We start from the raw sequence: 23,649 nt of genomic DNA, 5'->3' as shown, positions 1-23,649 counted from the left end.
CTCATGTGTTGAGAACCTAGCATTCAATCACAGGCAAAAACAAACATAATCTGAACTATTGAATTGACCAAGTTCGAATCTCAGAAGTTATACCTGTGATTGCTCCTGCACTTGTGCCACCGGTCTCCGCAGTCGAGTACACCCGCGACGTCTGCTTGATCCAACCCACCGGCTGCACACCCCGCTGCACTCCTGGCTGACCTCCAGCTTGCACCGCTGCTACTGCCATCTGCTGCAACTTGGTACAACGAGGCTTAATATGCCCCGTCTCCCTGCAATAGTAACACACTCGGGTATCTGTCCGTGGCTCCGTCACCGCCCACTGCTCCATCACTGCCCGCTGCTCACCTCTCTGCAGACAGTTGGTCACCTTGTGGTCCCTGCTACCACACCCAAAACATCTCGCACCACCGTACCTCGATCTCTGCATATCATCAAACTTCCGCTTCTGCCCATGCGCAGGCTTTCCGCCCTTGCTAGGAACAGAATGCGGCTGGGACCGTTGTGGCTGCACCGAAGGACTGACCACAACCACCTGTGACCTCAAGCCGTCCTCTATCCCAGCTGTAACCTCAACCAGCTCCGCTCTCGTAGCATAGCTCCTCACTTTACACCGAGTACTCAGATCATCCCGCAGTGCCAACAAAAACCTCTGCACCTGAGCCATCTCTGGCTCCAATGCCCGGCCTGCATACCCCACCAGCCAACTGAACTCTGTATCCAGCTCCCGCACTGTACGGTCCCCCTCAGTCAACCCCAAAAACCTTGCCTCCATGCGATCAAGAGCCTCCTGTGGAAAATACTTGGAGTTAAAATCCCTCACATAATCCCCCCAAGTCATATCCCGCTGCACCCTCCGTGCTGTCACCGACCTCCACCACACACGTGCATCACCTGACAAGTAGTTTACTGCCAAATCCACCCTAAACTGGTCGGGACACCGAAGCGACTGGAAAAGATCATCCATCATTTCTCTCCACTCATCCGCTACACTCAGATCCGTACCTCCCGAGAAAGAGCATGCTCCCACTCGATGCAGCTGCACCATCATCTGCACATACTGAGCGTCCACTACCTCTGATAGGATTTCCCTAGGACTAGAACTCTGATGAAGGCTGATAACCGAGTGATAGGCGATGTGAATGGAAGATGATGATGAACGAATGATCTTGGGTGATGATGTGCGAAAATCGAATGAAGAAACAATGGTTCGATGGTGTTAGGTGTTTAGGTGGTTAAATGGATTGTAAGATAGTGAAGGGATTCTGAATCACAAAGTGTATAGAAACCCAGAAATCAAGAACACATTCAAGAATTCAAATTGAGAGAAGAAAGATCAACAATACTTGTTACAACATAATTCTTCGCTAAAGAACAAAAGAGGCGTAGCATTGGGTTTTAAACACCCTAGGGCTCGACACTCCAAACAACAAGAAGTGCAAAACCAAAACAACAAGACGTTTTAAGGAAATAAGAAAAAAACAGCAAAACGTCTAGGCGACCTGTAGTAGTACATAAGTCGGCTGAACTAGTACAGAAGTACATTATTCCCCCTTTGGTAATGATTTCTAGATAACTCGATGTAGTGATCCATTTGCCTCATTAAAAACCATGCTGAGAAAACCCATTGGGACAAAACTCAGCTATGGGAAAAAGAGTACAAACTTCACACCTAAGTTACCTAGTCCTCATTACCGGGTGAAGTCTTCAAGGTGGATATGTTGAAGACTTGGATCCTTGGTAGGTTGAATGACCCGTCAACTATGAGTGAATGAGCTTCCTTGGCCATCTTCTTAGCTCTTGAACGAGTGATCCTTCCCACCACCTCCAGTTGCTCTGCAGCCTCTGGCTCCTTGCTTGCCACGATCATATCATCCTCCCCCTCTTCAAAAGAATTTGTCCTCAAATCGGAATCTGCATAGTAAGGGAGCAAGTCAGAAATATTGAATGTAGGTGATATGGTATACTTACCTTGAAGATCAATTTGATATGCATTATCATTGATCCTCCTGATGACTTCAAATGGACCATCAGCTCGTGGTAGAAGCTTGCTCTTCCTCTCTTCTGGGAACCTTTCCTTGCGTAAGTGAATCCACACTAAGTCTCCTTCTACCCTTGTTTGCATGCTTCTCATATTGGTTGGTCCTTTTCTCTATGTCCTCCTTAGCTTTAGCATGTATCCTCCTCACTTGTTCAGCCTTTTCTTTGCCATCAAAGCTACACTTCACACTTAAAGGTAAAGGAATCAAGTCTAGAGGTGATTGTGGATTAAAACCATAGACAATTTCAAAAGGAGAAAATAGGGTAGCAGAATGCTTAGCGTGATTGTATGCGAACTCCACATGTGGAAGACATTCTTCCCATGATTTGAGATTGCTTCTCACTAAGGTCCTGAGGAGTGTAGATAGCGTCCTGTTCACCACTTCGGTTTGTCCTTTGAGATGCTTCAGGGACTCGTGATCAGTGTGAATAACGAACTCCTTGGGCCACAGGTAATGCTGCCATGTTTGAAGAGCCCGAACTAAGGCATACAGCTCCTTGTCATATGTAGGATAGTTCAATGTCGATCCTCCTAGCTTCTCACTGAAGTAAGCTACTGGCTTCCTATCCCGCATCAAAACAGCACCTATACCCACTCCGGAAGCATCACATTCAATCTCAAAAGTTTTCATAAAATCAGGAAGTAAGAGAATAGGGGCAGAGATAAGCTTCTCTTTTAAGGTTGAAAATGCCTTCTCTTGTGCTTCCTCCCATCTGAATCCTACATCCTTCTTGACAACTTCTGTAAGTGGCGCTGCAATAGTACTGAAGTCTTGCACAAATCGCCTGTAGAACCCTGCTAGTCCATGAAAGCTCTTGACTTCTGCCACGTTTTTGGGTGTTGGCCACTCCTTGATAGCCTTAACCTTCTCATCGTCCACTCTAACTCCTTCTGCACTGACAACAAAGCCTAGAAAAACAACCTCAGTAGTACAGAATGAACATTTAGAAAAATTAGCAAAGAGGGATTGAGAACGAAGAACATTTAGAACTTGGCGGATGTGTTCTAAGTGTTCTTCTAAACCTTAAATGTAGATGAGTATGTCGTCGAAGTACACAACCACGAAGATGCCTATGAAAGGTCTGAGAGCATGATTCATTAATCGCATGAAGGTGCTAGGAGCATTGGTGAGACCAAACGGCATGAATAGCCATTCGTAGAGCCCTTGCTTGGTCTTGAAAGCTGTTTTCCATTCATCTCCTTCCTTCATTCTGATCTGATGATACCCACTCTTCAAATCTATCTTTGAGAAGACTGTTAATCCACATAACTCATCCAACATGTCATCTAATCTCGGAATTGGGTGTCTGTACTTCACGGAGATATTGTTAATAGCTCTGCAGTCAACACACATCCTCCATGAACCATCTTTCTTTGGTACAAGCAATACTGGTACTGCACATGGACTGAGACTCTCTCGGATATGTCCCTTACTCATCAGCTCTTCTACTTGCTTCTGAAGCTCTTTAGTTTCTATTGGATTAGTTCTGTAAGCTGGTCTGTTCGGTAGAGCTGAACCTGGTACCAAATCAATCTGATGCTCTATCCCACGTATTGGAGGCAAGCCTGGAGGTATCTCTTCTGGAAACACATCTTTGTACTCCTCCATAATCTCTATCATCTCGCATGGAAGCTCTCCTGCTGACTTAGTACTGGTGAGTGTTTCCTAGTACACAAACATGAATGTGGTCATTTCTGGATCAAATAGCTTGTTGAACTCGCTGTGATTGATGTACAGGCTGTGAGACACTTTCTCTGTATCCTTGCGGTTCATGTGAAGCTGGTCCTTGTAGATTTCACTGGGTGTAAGCGGTAGAAGAGTGACCTTGCGTCCTTTGAACTCAAACGTTTGCTTGTTGGTGTAACCATCATGGAACACTCTTCTGTCGAACTGCCATGGTCTTCCCAAAAGGATATGACTTGACTTCATTGGAATAACATCACAAAGTAGCTCATCCTCATACTTCCCAATCGCTAGTTTCACCATCACCTGCAGCGTGACTGTCAAAGCTCCCTTGTTGTTCAACCATTGTAGCTGATAAGGCCTTGGATGTGAAGTGGTTTTGAGATTAAGCTTATGTACCATCTCTTCACTAGCTGCATTAGTACAGCTACCACCATCTACGATCAAGGTGCAGACCTTGTCTTGAATCATACACCTGGTGTGAAATAGGTTCTCACGCTGACCTCTATCATCTGGATGCATCTGAACACTTAAAGCTCTGCGTGCTACTAACATCTCTCCCATGACTGCGGATTCTCCTTCTTCACAGAGTTCAGACTCTGATTCACTCTCTGAACTGTCTACTGGCACAATCTCTCCTCCTTCTTGAAGAAGAAACATCTTCTTGTTTGGACAGTCTCTGGAATAATGCCCCATTCCTTGGCATTTGAAACACCTAATATGACTTGTAGAGGTACTACTCTTGGGCTTGAAGTCGATTTTAACCTCCTCTTTGACTGTGGCTGTCACGGGTTTGCTGTCCTTGGTGAGGGCGGATTTGCTGAACTCCCTCGGCTTGGACATGTTAGGCGTGAATGTAGACCTTACTCCCTTTCTCTTGACCTGCGATTCAATCAGCTCTGCCTTATGTACCATTTCTTGCACATCCTCATAGTCCTGCAACTCTACATTGTCTTGAATCTCTCTGTTTAAACCCCCAAGAAATCTCGACATAACCATGTCTTCACTTTCCCTTAGATCAGCCATGATCATAAGTGTTTCCAGCTCCTGATAGTAGTCTCTAACAGACTTAGTGCCTTGAATGAGACGCCTAAGCTTGTTAAGAATCTCCCTCTGATAATGTGTAGGCACAAACTTCTTTCTCATCTGCGTGACTAACAGTTCCCATGTAGTGATAGTAGGCTCTTTCTGTCGATGTCTAGTAAGCCCCAACTGCTCCCACCACAACAAAGCATAGCCATTGAATTCGGATATGGCTATCTTCACCTTGTTCAACTTGAAAGTACCTTGAACCTTATAGTAGGACTCCATCTTCCTTTCCCAGTCTAGATAAGTTTCTGGATCATTGGTTCCATGGAAAGAAGGATACTGAATTTTAAGGTGCTGCAGCTGCTGCCTCAAAGGATCATAATCCCTGCCATGATCTCTGTTTCTGTTTCTCCTTATTGTTTCTTGACTATGATCTGAAGCTTCTTCTTCTTCAGAATACTCTCTATCTGACTCAATGTATATTCGATGCCCACCTACTTGTTCAGCTCGTTGTGGGCGTATATGATCTCTGCCGGTTCTGCGTTATTCTCTTTCTGTACCCTGAGTGCTTCTCCTCTGATTGAAACAAGTCTCTCTTCCCCCAGTAGGTAACTTAGCTGTTCTGACCCGTGTATGCTTGGAAGAGGTTCCCGCGTGAGCCTTTCCTTTAGCTAAATGAAGGGCCTCATTAGGACTAGGCGGTTCTGTAGAACTATGTTCTGAAGCACTAGATGCGTGAGCTATGTCCTTGAACTGTTTCTCAAACTTGTTACTGAGCTGCTCCATCTGTTGCTGAAACTGAGTAGACATTAACTTGTTTGCTTATGCTATTTGCTTAGACATGGCTTGATTCAAAGCTTCCATAGCTTCTGGAGATAGCTCCATTGTACCTGCAAATCAAAGAAGAAACTCGCAGTAACTTGTTCTTTGAATGAGAAACAAAAATAAACTCTAAGACTCTGAATCTTAAACAAGAAAACACGACTTGCAGACCTAATGTCGAGCAAGACTATAAGAAAATCGAACAATACCAAACCCTAAGTGCAATCTAATTTCGAACAACACCAAGCTAAATCCTAAACTCACAACACTCGACCTAGACTCAAACGAACCACAAAAAACTAAACCCTAAAACTAAACAAACGAAATTAAGCAAAAACACAAGAGATTAGGGTTCAGAATTCGCTCAGCCTTTGGCACAGAGTTGGCTCTGATACCACATGATAGGATTTCCCTAGGACTAGAACTCTGATGAAGGCTGATAACCGAGTGATAGGCGATGTGAATGGAAGATGATGATGAACGAATGATCTTGGGTGATGATGTGCGAAAATCGAATGAAGAAACAATGGTTCGATGGTGTTAGGTGTTTAGGTGGTTAAATGGATTGTAAGATAGTGAAGGGATTCTGAATCACAAAGTGTATAGAAACCCAGAAATCAAGAACGCATTCAAGAATTCAAATTGAGAGAAGAAAGATCAACAATACTTGTTACAACATAATTCTTCGCTAAAGAACAAAAGAGGCGTAGCTTTGGGTTTTAAACACCCTAGGGCTCGACACTCCAAACAACAAGAAGTGCAAAACCAAAACAACAAGACGTTATAAGGAAATAAGAAAAAAACAGCAAAACGTCTAGGCGACCTGTAGTACTACAGAAGTCGGCTGAACTAGTACAGAAGTACATTATTCCCCCTTTGGTAATAATTTCTAGATAACTCGACGTAGTGATCCATTTGCCTCATTAAAAACCATGCTGAGAAAACCCATTGGGACAAAACTCAGCTATGGGAAAAAGAGTACAAACTTCACACCTAAGTTACCTAGTTCTCATTACCGGGTGAAGTCTTCAAGGTGGATATGTTGAAGACTTGGATCCTTGGTAGGTTGAATGACCCGTCAACTATTAGTGAATGAGCTTCCTTGGCCATCTCCTTAGCTCTTGAATGAGTGATCCTTCCCTCCACCTCCGGTTGCTCTGCAGCCTCAGGCTCCTTGCTTGCCACGATCATATCAACCTCGGCCCCCGGCTGCACACCTGCCTACAAACCCTCCACAGGCTGCACGCTGGAACCTGCCAACCTACCACTGGCAGCACCAACTGAACCTGCCCACCAACCACTGGTGGCACTACTGGAACATGCCCACCACCCACTGGCGGCACTGCTGCTGGACGCCGCTCCAAAACCTGAGCTAGCAAGCCCATCAAGACATCCTCCCTGCCTAGAGTACCCTCCGCTGCAACCCTCACACCCAGGGAAACACCGGGCCCATCCGCCCTGCCGTCACCCAAACCAGCCTGGTCTCCAGACACACTAGGATGAACCTGTGACTCTGCTACCTCCTCACTGGCCATGCTCTGGGTCACACTCTCACTGGCCTCGGGAACCTGACCTCGTCCCCGACCACGACCACGTCCACGACGACGACCACGACCACGACGACGACCACGACCACACCCGCGACCAACAGCATCCTCACCTCTAACCATCTGTATCACCAAGAACAGAAGGCTTAGAAACAAATAATTCTAATAACACAAGAACACAACTCACAGTGGAATCACAAAGCAGGCTCGAAGAGGATGTTCTAGGACCTCATGCCACACACAATTGACTAATTCACACAATCAAAAGCACAGTGAATCCTAGACCTAGAACCGTAAGGGCTCTGATACCAAAATGAAACAACCCTTCTCGTTTTTTTTATAAATAATATTAATTCACTAGTGGTCCCATACCCACTAACAACCTAGCAACAATTAACAACAGCGGATAACAAAACAATTCCATTAAACCAAAAGAATTCCAACAATAACAATCCACGAACCAACAATGCAATCATCCAAAACCAACAATGAAATAACCAAGTTCCAACATCCTACAATGTTCTATCAACTTAACACTAGCAACCTAACAAGAGCTAGACCACAATAAATCAAGTATCTAGAACATCCTCCTCCTCATCGCCTTTTCCACTATCACACTTTGCCTTTACCTGCACACCACAAACAAGAATTGAGATGCGTAAGTATTATCATAAATACTTAGTGAGGCTGTCCTCCCATCTACTAGGTTATACACACAAGCATCTGAGACTCTCATGTTTAAGCAAGCAAACAAACACAAACCAGGAAAACAAGTCTCGGATGAGACTGGTATCGACCGACGCTAATTCGGTGTCGATTGATCCTAGAACAACATGGTGTCGACCGACACCACATTGGTGTCGATCGACACTACTTCTGCAGATCGAACTCCACGAACACGAACGTCGATCCTCAGTTTCAAATCATCTCGAAACCGTCCCAAACTCACCAAAACACCTCGGGAACCTATGGAAACCACGAAAACAACGACCCCAAGCAAGCAAAACACCACAAGCAACAAAGAACAACCCAAACAAAAGAGATCTCAGGCTTAGATCAACCATGGTCAAGCACTCACCTCTTTTCCAGGAAGATTGGGTTGAGAAACGGTGGAAACAACACCTTCACAAGCTTCTCCTTCGTTCCCAACAACAACTCTCCCTTCTACAGCTACAGATCTCACCAAAAGCCACCAAAAACAAGGCAAAACCTCAAAAACCACAAGCTCTCTCCTTTCTCTCTTTTTCCTCTGTAAACGGCGACAAGACACACCATAAAACCCTTAATTCGTCCCTTCTCCACTTATATACTCGGCTTAGATATATAACTAAACCAAACCAACTTAACCAGACGAACCCAGAAATAGTGGTGTCGGTCGACACACCCATGGTGTCGGTCGACACCCACTCCGAAAATACAATAACCGGTTCGCGGATGTTACAAGAAATAAATCACATACGACCAGCGACATCACCACATCAAGCTCCTTACACGTTCACAACCTCAGATTTCCAACTACAGGAACACATCTCTCAAGAACAGGCTCAGAACTTCTCCTTGAACTCTCTGGAAGCTTTCTCTCTTTTGCAAAAGGAAAAAACAACTAAACTAAGTCAAGAACGTCAAAAATAAACCTTATATATTGACGTTTAGAGCTTCCAACCCTCGAAACACAACAAAATGAACTTTTTGACTTTAACTTGGCCTGAAGAGAAGTTGATGGTGTCAACTAACACCACTTGGTATTGGTCGATACCCACCCTCAAAATACAATTTTTGGACCACAGATGTTACAATTCAAAGTCGTGCAGACGTTATAATAAAAGAAACATCCGCTTGTGGCATCGAATTTTGGAGAAAAAAAATTAAAAGCATATAATGGTATTGTTGTTATATAGTTTATTCTTATTAGAAATTATATAAATATGGGAAGATGGACTTATATAGTGTTATATATGTTACAACGTTGAAAAATCAAATATAAAGAGAATTTAGAAACAAAATATGGGCTCATCTACAGTCTAATTTTAAACATGGACTAATCATATGTTAATTAATCTATACTAATAAAAAGTAGAAGCTATAAGTTTCTAAGGCTGTCCACCTATGATTTAAAACCTCCAATCGTAATAAGATATGTCACTCATTAACATTTTTTAAAATTCTCAAAATTATATATATTAAGAATTCTTTTAAAACAACCTATCAGGATTTGACATGTCATTCATTAACATTTTTTTAAATTTCCAGAATTTTTTTAAAAAAGGAAAAATTTAAATTTATGGAAATAAAAGAACTATGCACAATATCCCACATCGGGTAGAAAAGTTTTAGACAATGGATCAGAACCAGTATAAATAAGATTAATATGCTTCCAACAACGAATGAGCAGGAAAGCTTGATTTATCAAGCATCCAAGTTTAAAAATTATTCGGTTTGATCCGGTTTTTTATTTGATCAAATTAAAATTTTAAAAAGTTTCAAAAAAATATTATAATTTTTAAAATTCTTAAAAGTTTAAATATTATAAATATAGACACTTTTAATAGTTCTTAGCTTTTAAAAAGTTTTTAAATATTATAATTTTTAAATTTTAAAAGTTTAAAATATTATAAATATTGAAACTTTTTAAAATGTTCAAATTTTATATTTCGAAACCTTTTAAAAGTTTAAAATACTATAAATATTGATGTAAAACATAAATTATCTTATTTATCTACGTTTGTGCTTTTTATTTCTTATGAGCTACAAACCATATTTTTGTGTATGATTTTATAGATGAGTTGATATTCTTTCATTAATTTTTTATTTTTGGGTCTAAGAAAGAAGGATTGACATCGCGAGACCTTGATTTGATGTTTGAGTCAAGTTTTGGAGTTTAAAGAAGAAAGATGGACAACAAATACACATGTTTTATTAGCTATACATAGGCATGACCAGAGTTACGGTTGTCACGGTTATAGTTTATTAACCATCGATTATGGTTAAAAATACTTTTTAGCCTTAACTATAACCGTTTAATAAACGGTTAAACGGTTACGTTTAAATACGGTTCTGGTTCAAGCAGTTAAGGTTATATACGGTTATGGTTATTTGAGAATATGATACAGTTGATATTATTTGATGATATAACATAATTGATATTATTTATTTATAATTAATATGTTCTTATAGTGTACTCATATTTCTATATATCATATGATTCATATTAAATAAATTATTATTAGTATATTTTATTATGGTTTTAAAATATTATAAACCAAGTAAGGATTTTGGTTGGAGAAGATTCTAAACATGTGGATCAAAAACAAAATAAGTATATAGATAAAATTATCAATAATTGGATGCATGTGTTAACTATGCTGCTCTTCATGAATTTCACAAATTTTATAAGAAAAGAAATAATATTGTTCTTGGAGTTTGATGGGTTAACAAGTTGTGTGGTAGTCTAAAAAAATGTTTTTTAGTGGAAGAATGTGAAGAAGTTGATGAGTAAGAAGAAGAAAAAAAGTATAACAAAGAACCAGACGATAAAAGTAACAATGAAAACTACCACAAATTTTGACAATGAAAATGATAATACTAATTTAATTTTTTATCGTAATCAATCATATATAATTTTCATCAAAACCTAGTCTATACTAAATAAAAGTAGAAGCTATAAGCTTCTTAAGGCGTTCACATAGTATTTTAAACAATCTATCAGGATTTGACATGTCACTCATTAACATTTTCTAAATTTCACTAATTAACATTTTCGCTGAATGTGTCCACATAGTATTTAAAACAACCAATAGGGATTAGACATCTCACTTATTAACATTTTTGAAAATATAGTAGTTTTCTATATTATTAAGTTTTTTAGAAAATGGACAAATTTAAATCTATAAAAATAAAAGACATATATATAATTTCCCACATCGGCTAGAAAAGTTTTAGACAATGGTTCAGAACCATTATAAATAAGACTAATATGCTTCCAAAAACGAATGAACAGGAAAGCTTGATTTATCAAGCGTCCAATTTTAAAAGTTTTATTCGGTTTTATTTGATATTTTATTTGAGCAAATAAAAACCTTTAAAAAGTTTCTAGATATTGTAATATTTAAATTTTTAAAAGTTTAAAATATTATAATTATTGAAACTTTTAAAAGTTCTTAACTTTTACAAAATTTAAAAATGAACAGCAAGCTTGATTAATCAGGCATCCAACTTTAAAAGTTTTATTCGGTTTATTTTGGTTCTTTATTTTAGAGAATTTAAACATTTTAATATTTAAACAATAACAAAATTTCCAACAATTTAGATTAGAGTTATTTAAAGAAAATGCCATGAACAGTGATTTTTTTAAAGGAAATGCCACATTAGCCAAAACTTTTCTGCGATGCCACAACGCCAACTCGAAAAGACTAATATACCCTGCCAGTTAAATTTCACGCGAACAAACGCTAGTGAGAAACAAAACCGCAGGGAAATTATTTATTTATTTTTTTTTTTGGTTTTATGACCGCTGGACAAACTCCTCGGCTTCTCACTCCTCTTTCCACACTCGCAAACCATTCTTCTTCGATAAGGGTTTTCTATTCAATCCCTGACAATCCCTTACGAGACGCGCAAAAACAATTATGCTGTCCGAATATCTGGAGACGCTGTAAGAACTAAACCAGACGACGGTATGACGACAGTGATGGACACCTGCGGAACCGAAAAAATCAAGCCCTCCAAAACTGAAGTCATAATTTCTGACCAAACTCCCATCCTATTAGTCGCTGAAACGCCAATACTCAGGTGCCCCTCGTATCCTCCGAAGACAACTCAATAACCAAAGACGGCCAACCATTTCGGTATGTTTAACACCCGATTAGCGTGTAGTAGACAATGTCCGACATTGGTAGATCTAATCGAATTAAAATAATGTCTGTTATTTAGATCGGACACCGCTGAAAGTAGACCCACTGATGACAACCAAATGGTCAGAGGCGCGAACCCTGTCGGAAAAACCACAATTCCGACGACTTCCCAGTTGTAAGTCCACCCTCTTCACTGATATGTTGTCCATTGATAAATTGTTTTAAGTTGTCCATTATTAACCGATAGACATATATTGTGATTCTCCCTTTTTTTAAGTTGTCCTTTATGTTGTCAAACTTGTCCATTGATAATTTCTTTTAATGAAGTCAAATTTGTCCTTGTCCATTGTTTACCGGAAGATATATCTACCAGTAGACGAAAGTTAATTATCCATCTACGCTATTCGTTATAACATAACTAGGTTCAGACCCGCACGTACGTGCGGAGTTATTTTTGCATAATTTTTTAAATAATATATTCAATTTTTACGTAAACCTTTACTTAGACGTGCATGAATGATATATATTTTAAAAAATTAAGATATAATTTAGATAAATGATATTACATGTATATTATTTTAAACTAATCCAAACATTTCCAACTGTTTGTCTAGGGGTGTTAAATCAAATTTGGATTCGGTTTCAGTTTCATTTATTTCAGGTATTTAACCTAGATGTATATATTTTAGAATGAGATACTCGTCTTGCTGTGTATGCGTCAAAAATTTCGTTTCATAACCGTTCTCTTTTAAATAATTACATGTTCAACTATATTTATTATAATAAATTTAGACCGAAGACCCGTATTCTCTGTTTATAAATTTAATTTTTGTTAACTTTATATATTTATCTGGTATAACATACATAACTATTTGAATGCATATTAGTTTGATATTTTGTTTAGATCACTTCCAAACAGACAAAAATGAATGTTGATTTGTTAAAATATCAATAAAAAAGACAACTAAATAGAAAGACAATGAAAGAAAGTGATCTTGTCCTAAAACTAAACCACAATCGTATTTTGGACTTTAGCCGTATATAACATTTAGAAACCTTAACTGTTAATCGTAAATATATGGTTAAATTTATATTAATTATAATTACCGTAATCATATATGTATTACCCGCAAACAATTTTTTGGTAATTTGGTAAGGGTGTCGATCGACACCTTCTAGTGAGGCATCGATCGACACCAGCTGTGGCCGGTTTGGTCGGTTCAATTTTAATTGTCCGGTTTGCGTGGTTGGTTTAGGGAATCCCTAAATCGAGTTGTAAAAGGGGGAAAACAACCTAGGGTCGTGTTTTTGGGTTATTTGGCCGCTTTTAGAGAAAAAGAAAGAGAGAAAAGTGTTCTTGAGCTTTTGGGAAGAGATTGAGAGATTCCTTGCTGTTCTTGGGAGATCTAAGGCTGGGAAGGTGTTAGAAGCTTGCTAGGAATGAGAGAATTCGTTCTTGTTGGTCAGAATCTTCTTGAAAGAGGTGAGTGCATGACCATGGCTTATCTAAGCTAAGATCTCTAGATTTTATGTGATTTGGTGCTTATGTGGTTGTTTCTTTGAGTTCTCTATGGTATTTTGTCGCTGTTTTGGCTGGGTTTGGCTTCTGGGAATGCATGGAGCGGATTGGAGAAGATTGGAGTCGAGATTCGGAGTTTTTGATCGAAGGAAATCGCTGCTCGGCATTGGTGTCGGTCGACACTAGTTGGGGTGTCGGTCGATACCAACGCGAGGACGGCTCGAGACTTTGGCGAGTGTCGATCGATGCCATGTGGAGGTGTCGGTCGACACAAACTAGGGTTTTCGGGAGTGTCGGGCAGGGTGTCGGTCGACACCAGATTGTCAGTGTCGGTCGACACCCTTCTTTCAGCTACGACAGATTGCTGTGTGCTTTGTATAATGCCTGGTTTGTTTTATTGATTGTTGTTTGTGGCATGTAGAGATCTTATTGCTTGTGTGTATAGCCCAGTAGATGGGAGGATTGCCTCACTGAGTGTTTATCAAATACTCATGCATCTCAATTTGTGTTTGTGGTGTAGGTAAAGGCAAAGTGTGATCGTGGAATCAAGGCAATGAAGAGGAGGATGTTCTAGGGACTCGATTGGATGTTGTCTGGCATTGCTAGGTTGCTAGAGTTGGGTCATTAGAAACATTGCTAGGTTGCTGGTTCCTTGTTTCTTGTTGTTTGGTATTGGGATATTGCCTTTGCTATAATATTGGTTTGTTATTGGTTATTCCTGGTTTATTATTGGATATTGATTATGTTATTCCGTTGTTGAATGTGTTGGTGGTTAGGTGGCTAGTGGATATGGGACCACTAGCTGTAGTTTATTTTATTATATTATATTTATTATTTATTATTAAAAAAAAAGGGTCGGTCGTTTCATTTTGGTATCAGAGCCCTTACGGTTCTAGGTTTGGGTTCACTAGGATTCTGTTGTAGATGTTTGGGATTTGCATGCTTGATTGATTATGTGAGTTAGTAAACTATGTGTGGCATGGAGTCCTAGAACATCCTCTTCGAGCCGAGTGTGTGATTCCACGGTGAGTTTATGTTTCTGTGTTATAATAGAAATTGTTTGCTTAGCCTTCTGTTCATGGTAGTGCAGATGGTTAGAGAGGATGCTGTGGCTGGTCGAGGTCGTGGACGCGGACGTGGCCGCGGACGTGGTCGTGGTAGGGGCAGAGCCCCAGTGGTTAGTGAGACCGAGGACTAGAGTGTGACAGCTGAGGGTGTTGGCGAGGCGCAGGGTGTTCCGGGAGATTCCGTGAGTGTGACAGGAGGGGGCGGTGTTGATCCTCCAGTGGCCGGTGATGCTAGGGTCCCGGGTGTGGGGGTCCCAGCGGGTGGAGTCCCTGGTGTTGACGTTGCGGCTTTGCTAGCACAGGTGTTAGAGCGGTTACCACCAGTGGTACCGGCTCAGGCTCAGGTAGTGCCACCAGTGGTGGCGGAGGAGCGGCAGCCAGTGGCGGAGGAGCGGCAGCCAGTGGCTGCAGATGCGGGGGTCCATGCTCGTTATCTCAGCATGTTGACAGAGATGGGTCGGTTGCATACTGAGCAGTTTTTGGGAGGTGTAGATCCTACTGCTGCGGATGCGTGGAGGACGAGAGTGGAACGTAACTTCCATACTCTGAGATGTCCTGAGGAGTTTTGGGTGGACATAGGGGTCTACTTTTTGAGTGGTGATGCTGAGTTGTGGTGGAGATCTGTGGCTGCTAGGAGGGTGCAGCGGGAGATGAGTTGGGCTGACTTCGTTTTGGAGTTCAACCGCAAGTATTTTCCTAGGGCGGCATTGGATCGTTTGGAGGTGCAGTTCCTTCAGTTGTCTCAGGTGACACGGTCAGTGCGGGAGCTGGACTTGGAGTTCAGTCGACTTCTTTGTTATGGAGGTAGGTCTGTGGAGCCTGAGGAGGCTCAGATCAGGAGGTTCTTGAGGGCTCTACGTGATGACTTGAGAGTTCACTGTAGAGAGAGGAGTTATGCTACGCGTGCAGAGCTGGTTGAGACTGCAGCAGAGATTGAGGAGGATATCCGGGCACAGTCAGTGGCGGTAGCTCCAGCAGTTCAGCCTAGTAAGGCTCAACAGCAGGGTGGTTCTAGCAGGGGCGGTAGGCATGCTCAGGGAACCAAGAGGAAGTGGGAGGCTACGCAGAAGCCGAGTGGTGCGGGTTGCTTCGGTTGTGGGAGCAGGGATCACAAGGTTGCTAGTTGTCCCAAGAGGAGTGTTCCGACTGCAGGACCTCGGGTATGTTATCACTGTAGTGAGACAGGGCACATCAGGCCTTTTTGTCCCAACTTGCAGCCGGCAGCAATGGCAGCGTTGCAGCAGGTGCAGCCTGAAGGTCAGCAGGTGGCACGGATTGAGCAGGCGCCACGAGTTTACACGACAGCTGAGACTGGTGGAACCAGTGCCGGGGCGATCACAGGTATATTTTCTGGTACTTTAACTTTGTGAATTTTAGTAGGTTCAGATTGTATATGTTTCCTGTGATTAAGTGTTAGGTACTCAACACATGAGGTTTATGTAGGGACCTTGTTGGTGGGCGGGTTTAAGTCCCATGTTATGTTTGATTATGGAGCTTCGCATAGCTTAATTACTCCAGAGTGTGCAGAGTGTGCGGGATCAGCGGGGATCCTGGAGAGCGTACAGGAGTTGTTAGAGTTGCGGGAGGCAAGTTCCTGAGAGTTATTGGACGGGTTAGAGGAATTGATATTCAGATCGCAGGAGAGTCATGGCCAGCGGATTTGCTTATCAGTCCAGTGGAGCTGTATGATGTTATTCTCGGGATGGATTGGATGCATCGGCATATGGTGCATTTGGATTGCTATCAGAGTAGAGTGGAGTTTGAGCGTCCAGAAGGGAAGTTGGTTTTTCAGGGTATTAGACCGACTTCGGGGAGTTTCGTGATCTCAGCCATTCAGGCTGGGAAGATGATCGAGAAGGACCGTGAGGCTTATTTGGTTACTATATCTATGCAAGAGTCAGTGGGGAAGTCTATGGTGAGCGGTATCCCGGTAGTGGAGGAGTTTGAGGATGTGTTTCAGTCTTTGCAGGGATTACCACCATCTCTGATGTGATCACGGGTTCGACCCCCTGACCAAGACGCCCGAGACGACCCGGACGGCTCCGAGACGCATGACCGAGAAGCATCGGACATGGACAGAACGCCTATCTCGAACGCGGCCAAGGCACCGGCGACCCTCCCAGGAGCTTCAACGCGACCAAGGGAGCTCCAGCAAGGCAACCAAACGAAGAATCAACTTGGAGGAGCAAAACATTTCACCTCTTGAGTACTTCAAGGCCGAGCTTCAACCTACGGACAAAGGACCCGAGGTTAGCATCACCACTTAGGCACATTGAGCCGCGACCAGCTTTGGGAAGCTTGAATTGAGTGTCTTCACTATCACCCTAGTGTGAAGACATCCCTAAGCCATTAGAAGGAGCTGTACTCTTTTTCCTACTTCGGGTTTGTCCCATTGGGTTTACCGAAGAGGTTTTAACGAGGCAGCGACTCTAGTGCATCTCCACTTCGTTCCCACTTGGCTCGTGATCTTGAAACACCTAAAGAAAGACTTAGGAGCCAAGGAAGTGAAGATTGTCACCACGTCCCAGCCAATGACGTGGCCACCCTATCCCCTTCCCTTCTTTTCTTTTTAATTTCTTCTTGAACCTTCTTTCACCGTTGGATTGGTCTTTGTTTTACTTTAATTTTGCTTTTGCTTTTGGCCATGTGTATGGTTTAGATCATGGCCACGTCCCTAGGGTTTTTAGAGTTTCCTTATGTAAGCCTCACTATATAAAGGCATCAACCCTCATTGTAAAAATCAGACTTGAAAGAAATAGAAATTTTCACAAAGAGAGATTCTTTGTTCTTCTCTCACCTCTCTCCTTAGCCTAAGTCCGGGACTTGGCTCTTGAGAAACCCTAAGAGATTCACAAACCGGGTTTGTAATCTCTTAGTTGACCGTATCAAGAGGAGAGCCAACCCTCTTGTATCGTCGCATCAAACCACCTCTATTCCATCGTCCATCTCTTTCGTCCCACCGTCCCAACCTCGAGTTCTCTTCCGCCAGCTCTCGAGTCTATCATCGATTCCACTTCGCCAGCCTCGAGTTCTTTACCATCAGTCCTCGAGACTTCCTAGAACCATCTCGCGTCGCTTCCACCTCCGTTTCCCACCGATTCCTGCCTTTAGCCGTATCCGCTCAGCCGCGTCCGTACGCTCCGAGAAGGCTTCACGACCGTTTTCACAAACCGTTCGTTGGAACCTCCTCAACTCTCGTTTCTGTCGTTTGAATCCTCTCTGGATTCGAACCCTTGTTGCTTGGCCGAGGAAAGTCCCACCGATTCTGACTTGACCGAAGTCACACTCCTCCATCGATCCATAGCCGCGTCCGCGGGTCACATCAGCTTGGTATCAGAGCTCTAAAAGCTCCTGACTTCAAAGGTTGTGTCTTTCTAACCCACAAATTCATCTCTTTGGTCAAAGTTTGGATCTTGAGCTTTTGTGTTAGTCTTTTTAGCTTTGTATTGTCTTGTGTGTGTAGTTTGTTCTTTTGGTGTTAAGTTTTGTTGCTGTTAGAATCGTTTGTTGTTGTTATCTTTAGGTTGTTAGTTTCGTTTTGTGATTTAGGTTGTTAGATTCCATCTCGTTTCTAGCTTTGTTCTTAGTTGTTCTTTCTAGTTTGTTCTTGCTGTTCTTGTTTGTGTTCTTGAGTCGTTTGTGCTAGATCTTTTGTAGTTTGAGTTGCTTTTTGTTTTGTTGTTATAGGGTGCTAGATTCGTTTGTGCTTTGTTTTAGTTGTGTTTTGGTGTTTTTAACCTTGTCGCTTGGTAAATATAAAGGTGAAAGACATTTGGTTTCTACCACTTGCTTTTTCCTCTTTAATTTCTAGCCAAGTCTTTTGAAATTCAAACTGGTCAAAGCCGTGTTGAATTTTTTGTGTGGTCTAGGAATAGTTTTTGTTTGTGTGATGAGAGACTAGCCACCTCTAAAGTGCTTTTGGTCAAGGCCACAAAATGTGGACGTGGATAGTTCCCTATGCACCTTGTGGTCCATGGGTGAGTTGTCACCTTGGCTTTTAGCAACTTACTTTTGCTTTTGCTTTTTGGCTTTAGTAGATAGAGTTGCTTCTTTCTCTAGGTTGTTTATTAGTCTAGCTCGCATCATCTTGTTTAGTTTGTTCCATTTCATCATTTGATTTATTTTGTGCATGTGTGAGTTTGTTTATTCTTTTATCTAGGTTGTTAGCTTGCATCGTTGTTCATCTTTGTTGCATCATTGTCATCTTGTTTGCACCTAGATCGAAATTGCAAGAGATTGTTTAGGATTTGTGTTTTCCTTTAGTCTTAAAGCAGTTTTTGTCTTTTAGTGTTTTGCTTTTGCTTTTACTTTTTGCTTTTGTTTAGTCTTAGGTTTGAATTTTCGTGAGCTGTCCTCAATCATTGCTTGGTGAGATAAATATCTCCTTGTGGTCCATTTGAACTTGAATATACTCACGAATATTCTTTTGTTTTGACGAGGTACACCACTTGCTCAGCCAGCACATCAACATCGCGTACGGACCAAGACGCGTCAACAACCAAGGATCAACTTGGGCCGTGTAGCCGCTTCAGCGACTCAACCTCCAGCCACCGTGCCACCGTCAACCGTCCGACCAAGCCTACTGTACCGCCGACGACTTCCGGCAGCCGTCCGTACCATCAAACGCACCTTGTTCCAAAGTCGTTTCCAAAACCGCGAACAATATGCCACACTTGATCGTACACTGATCAAGCATGGAGTTTGATGGAGACGAATCTGATGAAGAACTTGGCCTGGAACCAGAGCAAGAGGTCACCGACGACGAATATTGGTTCGAAGAGGACTATGGCGAGGAGTTAGATCAAGGAGAGCTCGAACGTGGACCGCCAGACTGTTATTGGCCGTCCTTATCACGAGCTACCTGCGTTGAAGAACCAAGGGCGAGTCTATATGAAGACTCCGATAGTGATGACTGGGTTGCATACACTAAGAAGCCGAGGCACCGATCCGTAAGAAGAAAGGAGCCTATTCCCAAACCATCCAGCACAGCAGACGCGCTGATCTCACTCCAACACACGCTTCGAGATCTCAATGACAGGCTCGACCGGATTGAGTCAACAACAGTTCGTCAACGGGCCGAGAGAAGCTCGTGTGGTCACCAAGGTCGCAATGAAGGCATCCCTACTTGGTCACCAAGTGCTCCTACGCAAAGACAGACTCCACGGCACCGGTACTATGAGCCACTGCCTACACCGGTTCCGCGATCACGGCACCATTCAGCCTATGTGGAGCAGCCGAGCAGGACGTATGCGCGCTCATCTCAATACCGTGCACCAGTTCCTATGCCGGCCCCGCGAACAAGTCATAACTCGACCCCTGCCGAGAGGTCAAGGACTTATGCGCCCCTAGTGCAGTTCCGCGAGCCGCCAGCACGGTACAAGGAACCGTTCCAAGAAGAAGGCAGCGCTGCAACCATACCAAGGAGTTTTGTGCCGCCAGTTCAGCACCGTGACCTGCCCACGCTGCACAAGGAACCGGTCCAAAGAAGAGTTAGCGCCGAGGATAGAACAAGCCCGGAAATGTCAAGAACGGGTCTTAGGCCGTGCACCAAGCTAGCTGAGGACGTCTCCTCGACGAAGCAATCTGAGCATGAGACGGATAATAGGAAGCACGCCTATGGGGCAGGCGGGTTCGTAAAGGCGCCAGCCGAACCTCCTGACCGTGAACCTTACACATTCGGAGGAGCTAGTATTGATCATCACGCAGGCCAAGGCCAAGTCGTCACCGTCACCGACCAAGACCGACTTGACGTTCGGCCACCACCCTCAGAGCAGAACGTGTTGCAAGAGTCTCCTTTTAGAATGCGTGACGAAGCTTTAGGCGAGGTCAAAGAGGAGTCAGGCCGTGTGTATAACGCCATAACCGACGGTTGCTTGATAATGGAGAGTTTCAAGCAAGCTGAGCCACCGAAGATGGCCACTGAAAGGTCTGTCCATCCAGTGATATTATTGACTACTACAAGTAGTACGCTCCAGCTGGGAGTCGCCAAGACCGAGCCATCTCTCTCCACTTTTAGCGCCAACACCTTTACCGCACAAGGTCATATGGTGATGCATTTGATCAACTTTGGTGCGGACCAAAACTATGTGTGGCATCCTGGAGAGCGTCTATAACCTACCGCGGCCTGCGAAGGGATCAAAACACCGTTCACCGCAAGCCTTATCAGGGGAGTCCTATCTTTTACCCTTAAGGCTCTACTATTTTTCTTTGATCCCGGTATTAAGCCGCGAATGAACTTGTGATGCTACTGATTTGGGCCTACTTATGTTGAATCAGGTGAAAAGCAAAGTTTTGAGGTCAAAACTTCTAGAAGAGGGAGGGAATGATGTGATCACGGGTTCGACCCCCTGACCAAGACGCCCGAGACGACCCGGACGGCTCCGAGACGCATGACCGAGAAGCATCGGACATGGACAGAACGCCTATCTCGAACGCGGCCAAGGCACCGACGACCCTCCCAGGAGCTTCAACGCGACCAAGGGAGCTCCAGCAAGGCGACCAAACGAAGAATCAACTTGGAGGAGCAAAACATTTCACCTCTTGAGTACTTCAAGGCCGAGCTTCAACCTACGGACAAAGGACCCGAGGTTAGCATCACCACTTAGGCACATTGAGCCGCGACCAGCTTTGGGAAGCTTGAATTGAGTGTCTTCACCATCACCCCAGTGTGAAGACATCCCTAAGCCATTAGAAGGAGCTGTACTCTTTTTCCTACTTCGGGTTTGTCCCATTGGGTTTACCGAAGAGGTTTTAACGAGGCAGCGACTCTAGTGCATCTCCACTTCGTTCCCACTTGGCTCGTGATCTTGAAACACCTAAAGAAAGACATAGGAGCCAAGGAAGTGAAGATTGTCACCATGTCCCAGCCAATGACGTGGCCACCCTATCCCCTTCCCTTCTTTTCTTTTGAATCTCTTCTTGAACCTTCTTTGACCGTTGGATTGGTCTTTGTTTTACTTTAATTTTGCTTTTGCTTTTGGCCATGTGTATGGTTTAGATCATGGCCACGTCCCTAGGGTTTTTAGAGTCTCCTTATGTAAGCCTCACTATATAAAGGCATCAACCCTCATTGTAAAAATCAGACTTGAAAGAAATAGAAATTTTCACAAAGAGAGATTCTTTGTTCTTGTCTCACCTCTCTCCTTAGCCTAAGTCCGGGACTTGGCTCTTGAGAAACCCTAAGAGATTCACAAATCGGGTTTGTAATCTCTTAGTTGACCGTATCAAGAGGAGAGCCAACCCTCTTGTGTCGTCGCATCAAACCACCTCTATTCCATCGTCCATCTCTTTCGTCCCACCGTCCCAACCTCGAGTTCTCTTCCGCCAGCTCTCGAGTCTATCATCGATTCCACTTCGCCAGCCTCGAGTTCTTTACCATCAGTCCTCGAGACTTCCTAGAACCATCTCGCGTCGCTTCCACCTCCGTTTCCCACCGAGTCCTGCCTTTAGCCGTATCCGCTCAGCCGCGTCCGTACGTTCCGAGAAGGCTTCACGACCATTTTCACAAACTGTTCGTTGGAACCTCCTCAACTCTCGTTTCTGTCGTTTGAATCCTCTCTGGATTCGAACCCTTGTTGCTTGGCCGAGGAAAGTCCCACCGATTCTGACTTGACCGAAGTCACACTCCTCCATCGATCCATAGCCGCGTCCGCGGGTCACATCAATCTCGGTCGGATCCTTTCACCATTGAACTGGAACCAGGGACGATGCCGTTATCCAAGGCTCCTTACAGGATGGCTCCAGCAGAGATGGCAGAGCTGAAGAAGCAGCTAGAGGATCTGTTGAGTAAGGGATTCATCCGTCCTAGTGTATCACCGTGGGGAGCGCCGGTGTTGTTTGTGAAGAGGAAGGATGGAAGTTTCAGGTTGTATATTGATTATCGGGGTTTGAACCGGGTCACTGTGAAGAACAAGTACCCTCTTCCTAGGATCGATGAGTTGTTGGATAAGTTGAGGGGTGCTACTTGGTTCTCCAAGGTAGATCTGGCATCGGGTTATCATCAGATACCGATAGATGAGGCAGATGTGAGGAAGACTGCTTTCAGGATGAGGTATGGGCACTATGAGTTTGTGGTGATGCCTTTCGGGTTGACTAACGCACCAGCAGCGTTTATAAGATTGATGAACAGTGTGTTTCAGGAGTTTCTGGATGTATCTGTCATCATTTTCATTGACGATATTCTGGTTTATTCTAAGAGTCCTAAAGAGCATGCAGTGCATTTGAGGGCAGTTATGGAGAAGCTGCGGGAGCAGAAGTTGTTTGTTAAGTTGAGCAAGTGCAGTTTTTGGCAGCGTGAGATGGGTTTTCTGGGTCATATTGTTTCTGCTGAGGGGGTTTCAGTAGATCCAGAGAAGATTCAGGCTATCAGGGATTGGCCTAGACCGCAGAATGCCACAGAGATCAGGAGTTTTCTTGGATTGGCAGGCTATTACAGGAGATTTGTGCAGGGGTTTGCAAGCAGAGCACGTCCTATGACTAAGTTGACAGGGAAGGATGTTCCTTTTGTCTGGTCAGAAGAGTGTGAGGAAAGCTTTGCAAGCCTGAAGGAGATGTTGACTACTGCGCCAGTGTTGGCTTTACATGAGCAGGGAGAACCCTATGTGGTTTATATAGATGCATCTAGAGTTGGTTTGGGGTGTGTTCTGATGCAGCATGGGAAGGTGATTGCCTATGCTTCGCGGCAGTTGCGAGTGCATGAAGGTAACTATCCTACTCATGATTTGGAGATGGGTGCTATAGTTTTTGCCCTGAAGATTTGGAGATCTTATCTTTATGGTGCAAAGGTACAGGTGTTTACAGATCATAAGAGCCTAAAGTATATATTCACTCAGCCTGAGCTGAATTTGAGACAGAGGTGGTGGATGGAGCTTGTGGCGGATTATGATTTGGAGATAGCCTATCATCCTGGTAAGGCTAACACGGTTGCAGATGCTCTAAGTCAGAAGAGGGTAGCTTCAGCTCAGGAGCATGAGATGGAGTCTCCGGTAGGGGAGATCAGTGCTTTGAGCTTATGTGTTGTTTCACAGGAACCGTTGGGTTTGGAAGCAGTAGATAGAGCAGATCTTCTGAGTAGGGTGCGGTTGGCTTAGG

At 43.4% G+C, this 23,649-nt stretch overlaps 1 protein-coding gene across 3 annotated transcripts in view; it reads left to right on the top strand.

Moving 5' to 3' along the window:
• LOC147924349 (uncharacterized) overlaps positions 1–21,671 on the top strand; it is a 31,302-nt gene extending 9,631 nt beyond the window's left edge. The window contains exons 1-2 of one of the 3 annotated variants that reach the window (XM_087494117.1): positions 12,588–12,634; positions 18,999–21,671. In XM_087494117.1, the coding sequence (XP_087350243.1) occupies positions 19,254–20,672 (1,419 nt within the window). In that variant the 5' untranslated portion in view covers positions 12,588–12,634; positions 18,999–19,253 and the 3' untranslated portion in view covers positions 20,673–21,671. Of the gene's footprint in view, positions 1–12,587; positions 12,635–14,582; positions 15,901–18,998 lie in introns of those variants that run through there. The other 2 variants (XM_087494115.1, XM_087494116.1) reach the window with 2 other exon arrangements.
• Positions 21,672–23,649: the final 1,978 nt, after the last annotated feature.

The sequence above is a fragment of the Camelina sativa genome, chromosome 17 (assembly GCF_030686135.1).
Source record: "Camelina sativa cultivar CO46 ecotype springtype chromosome 17, ASM3068613v1".
Taxonomy (NCBI): domain Eukaryota; kingdom Viridiplantae; phylum Streptophyta; class Magnoliopsida; order Brassicales; family Brassicaceae; genus Camelina; species Camelina sativa.
The sequence above is the reverse complement of the archived record's forward strand: the minus strand, read 5'-3'. Positions and strand labels throughout refer to the sequence as shown.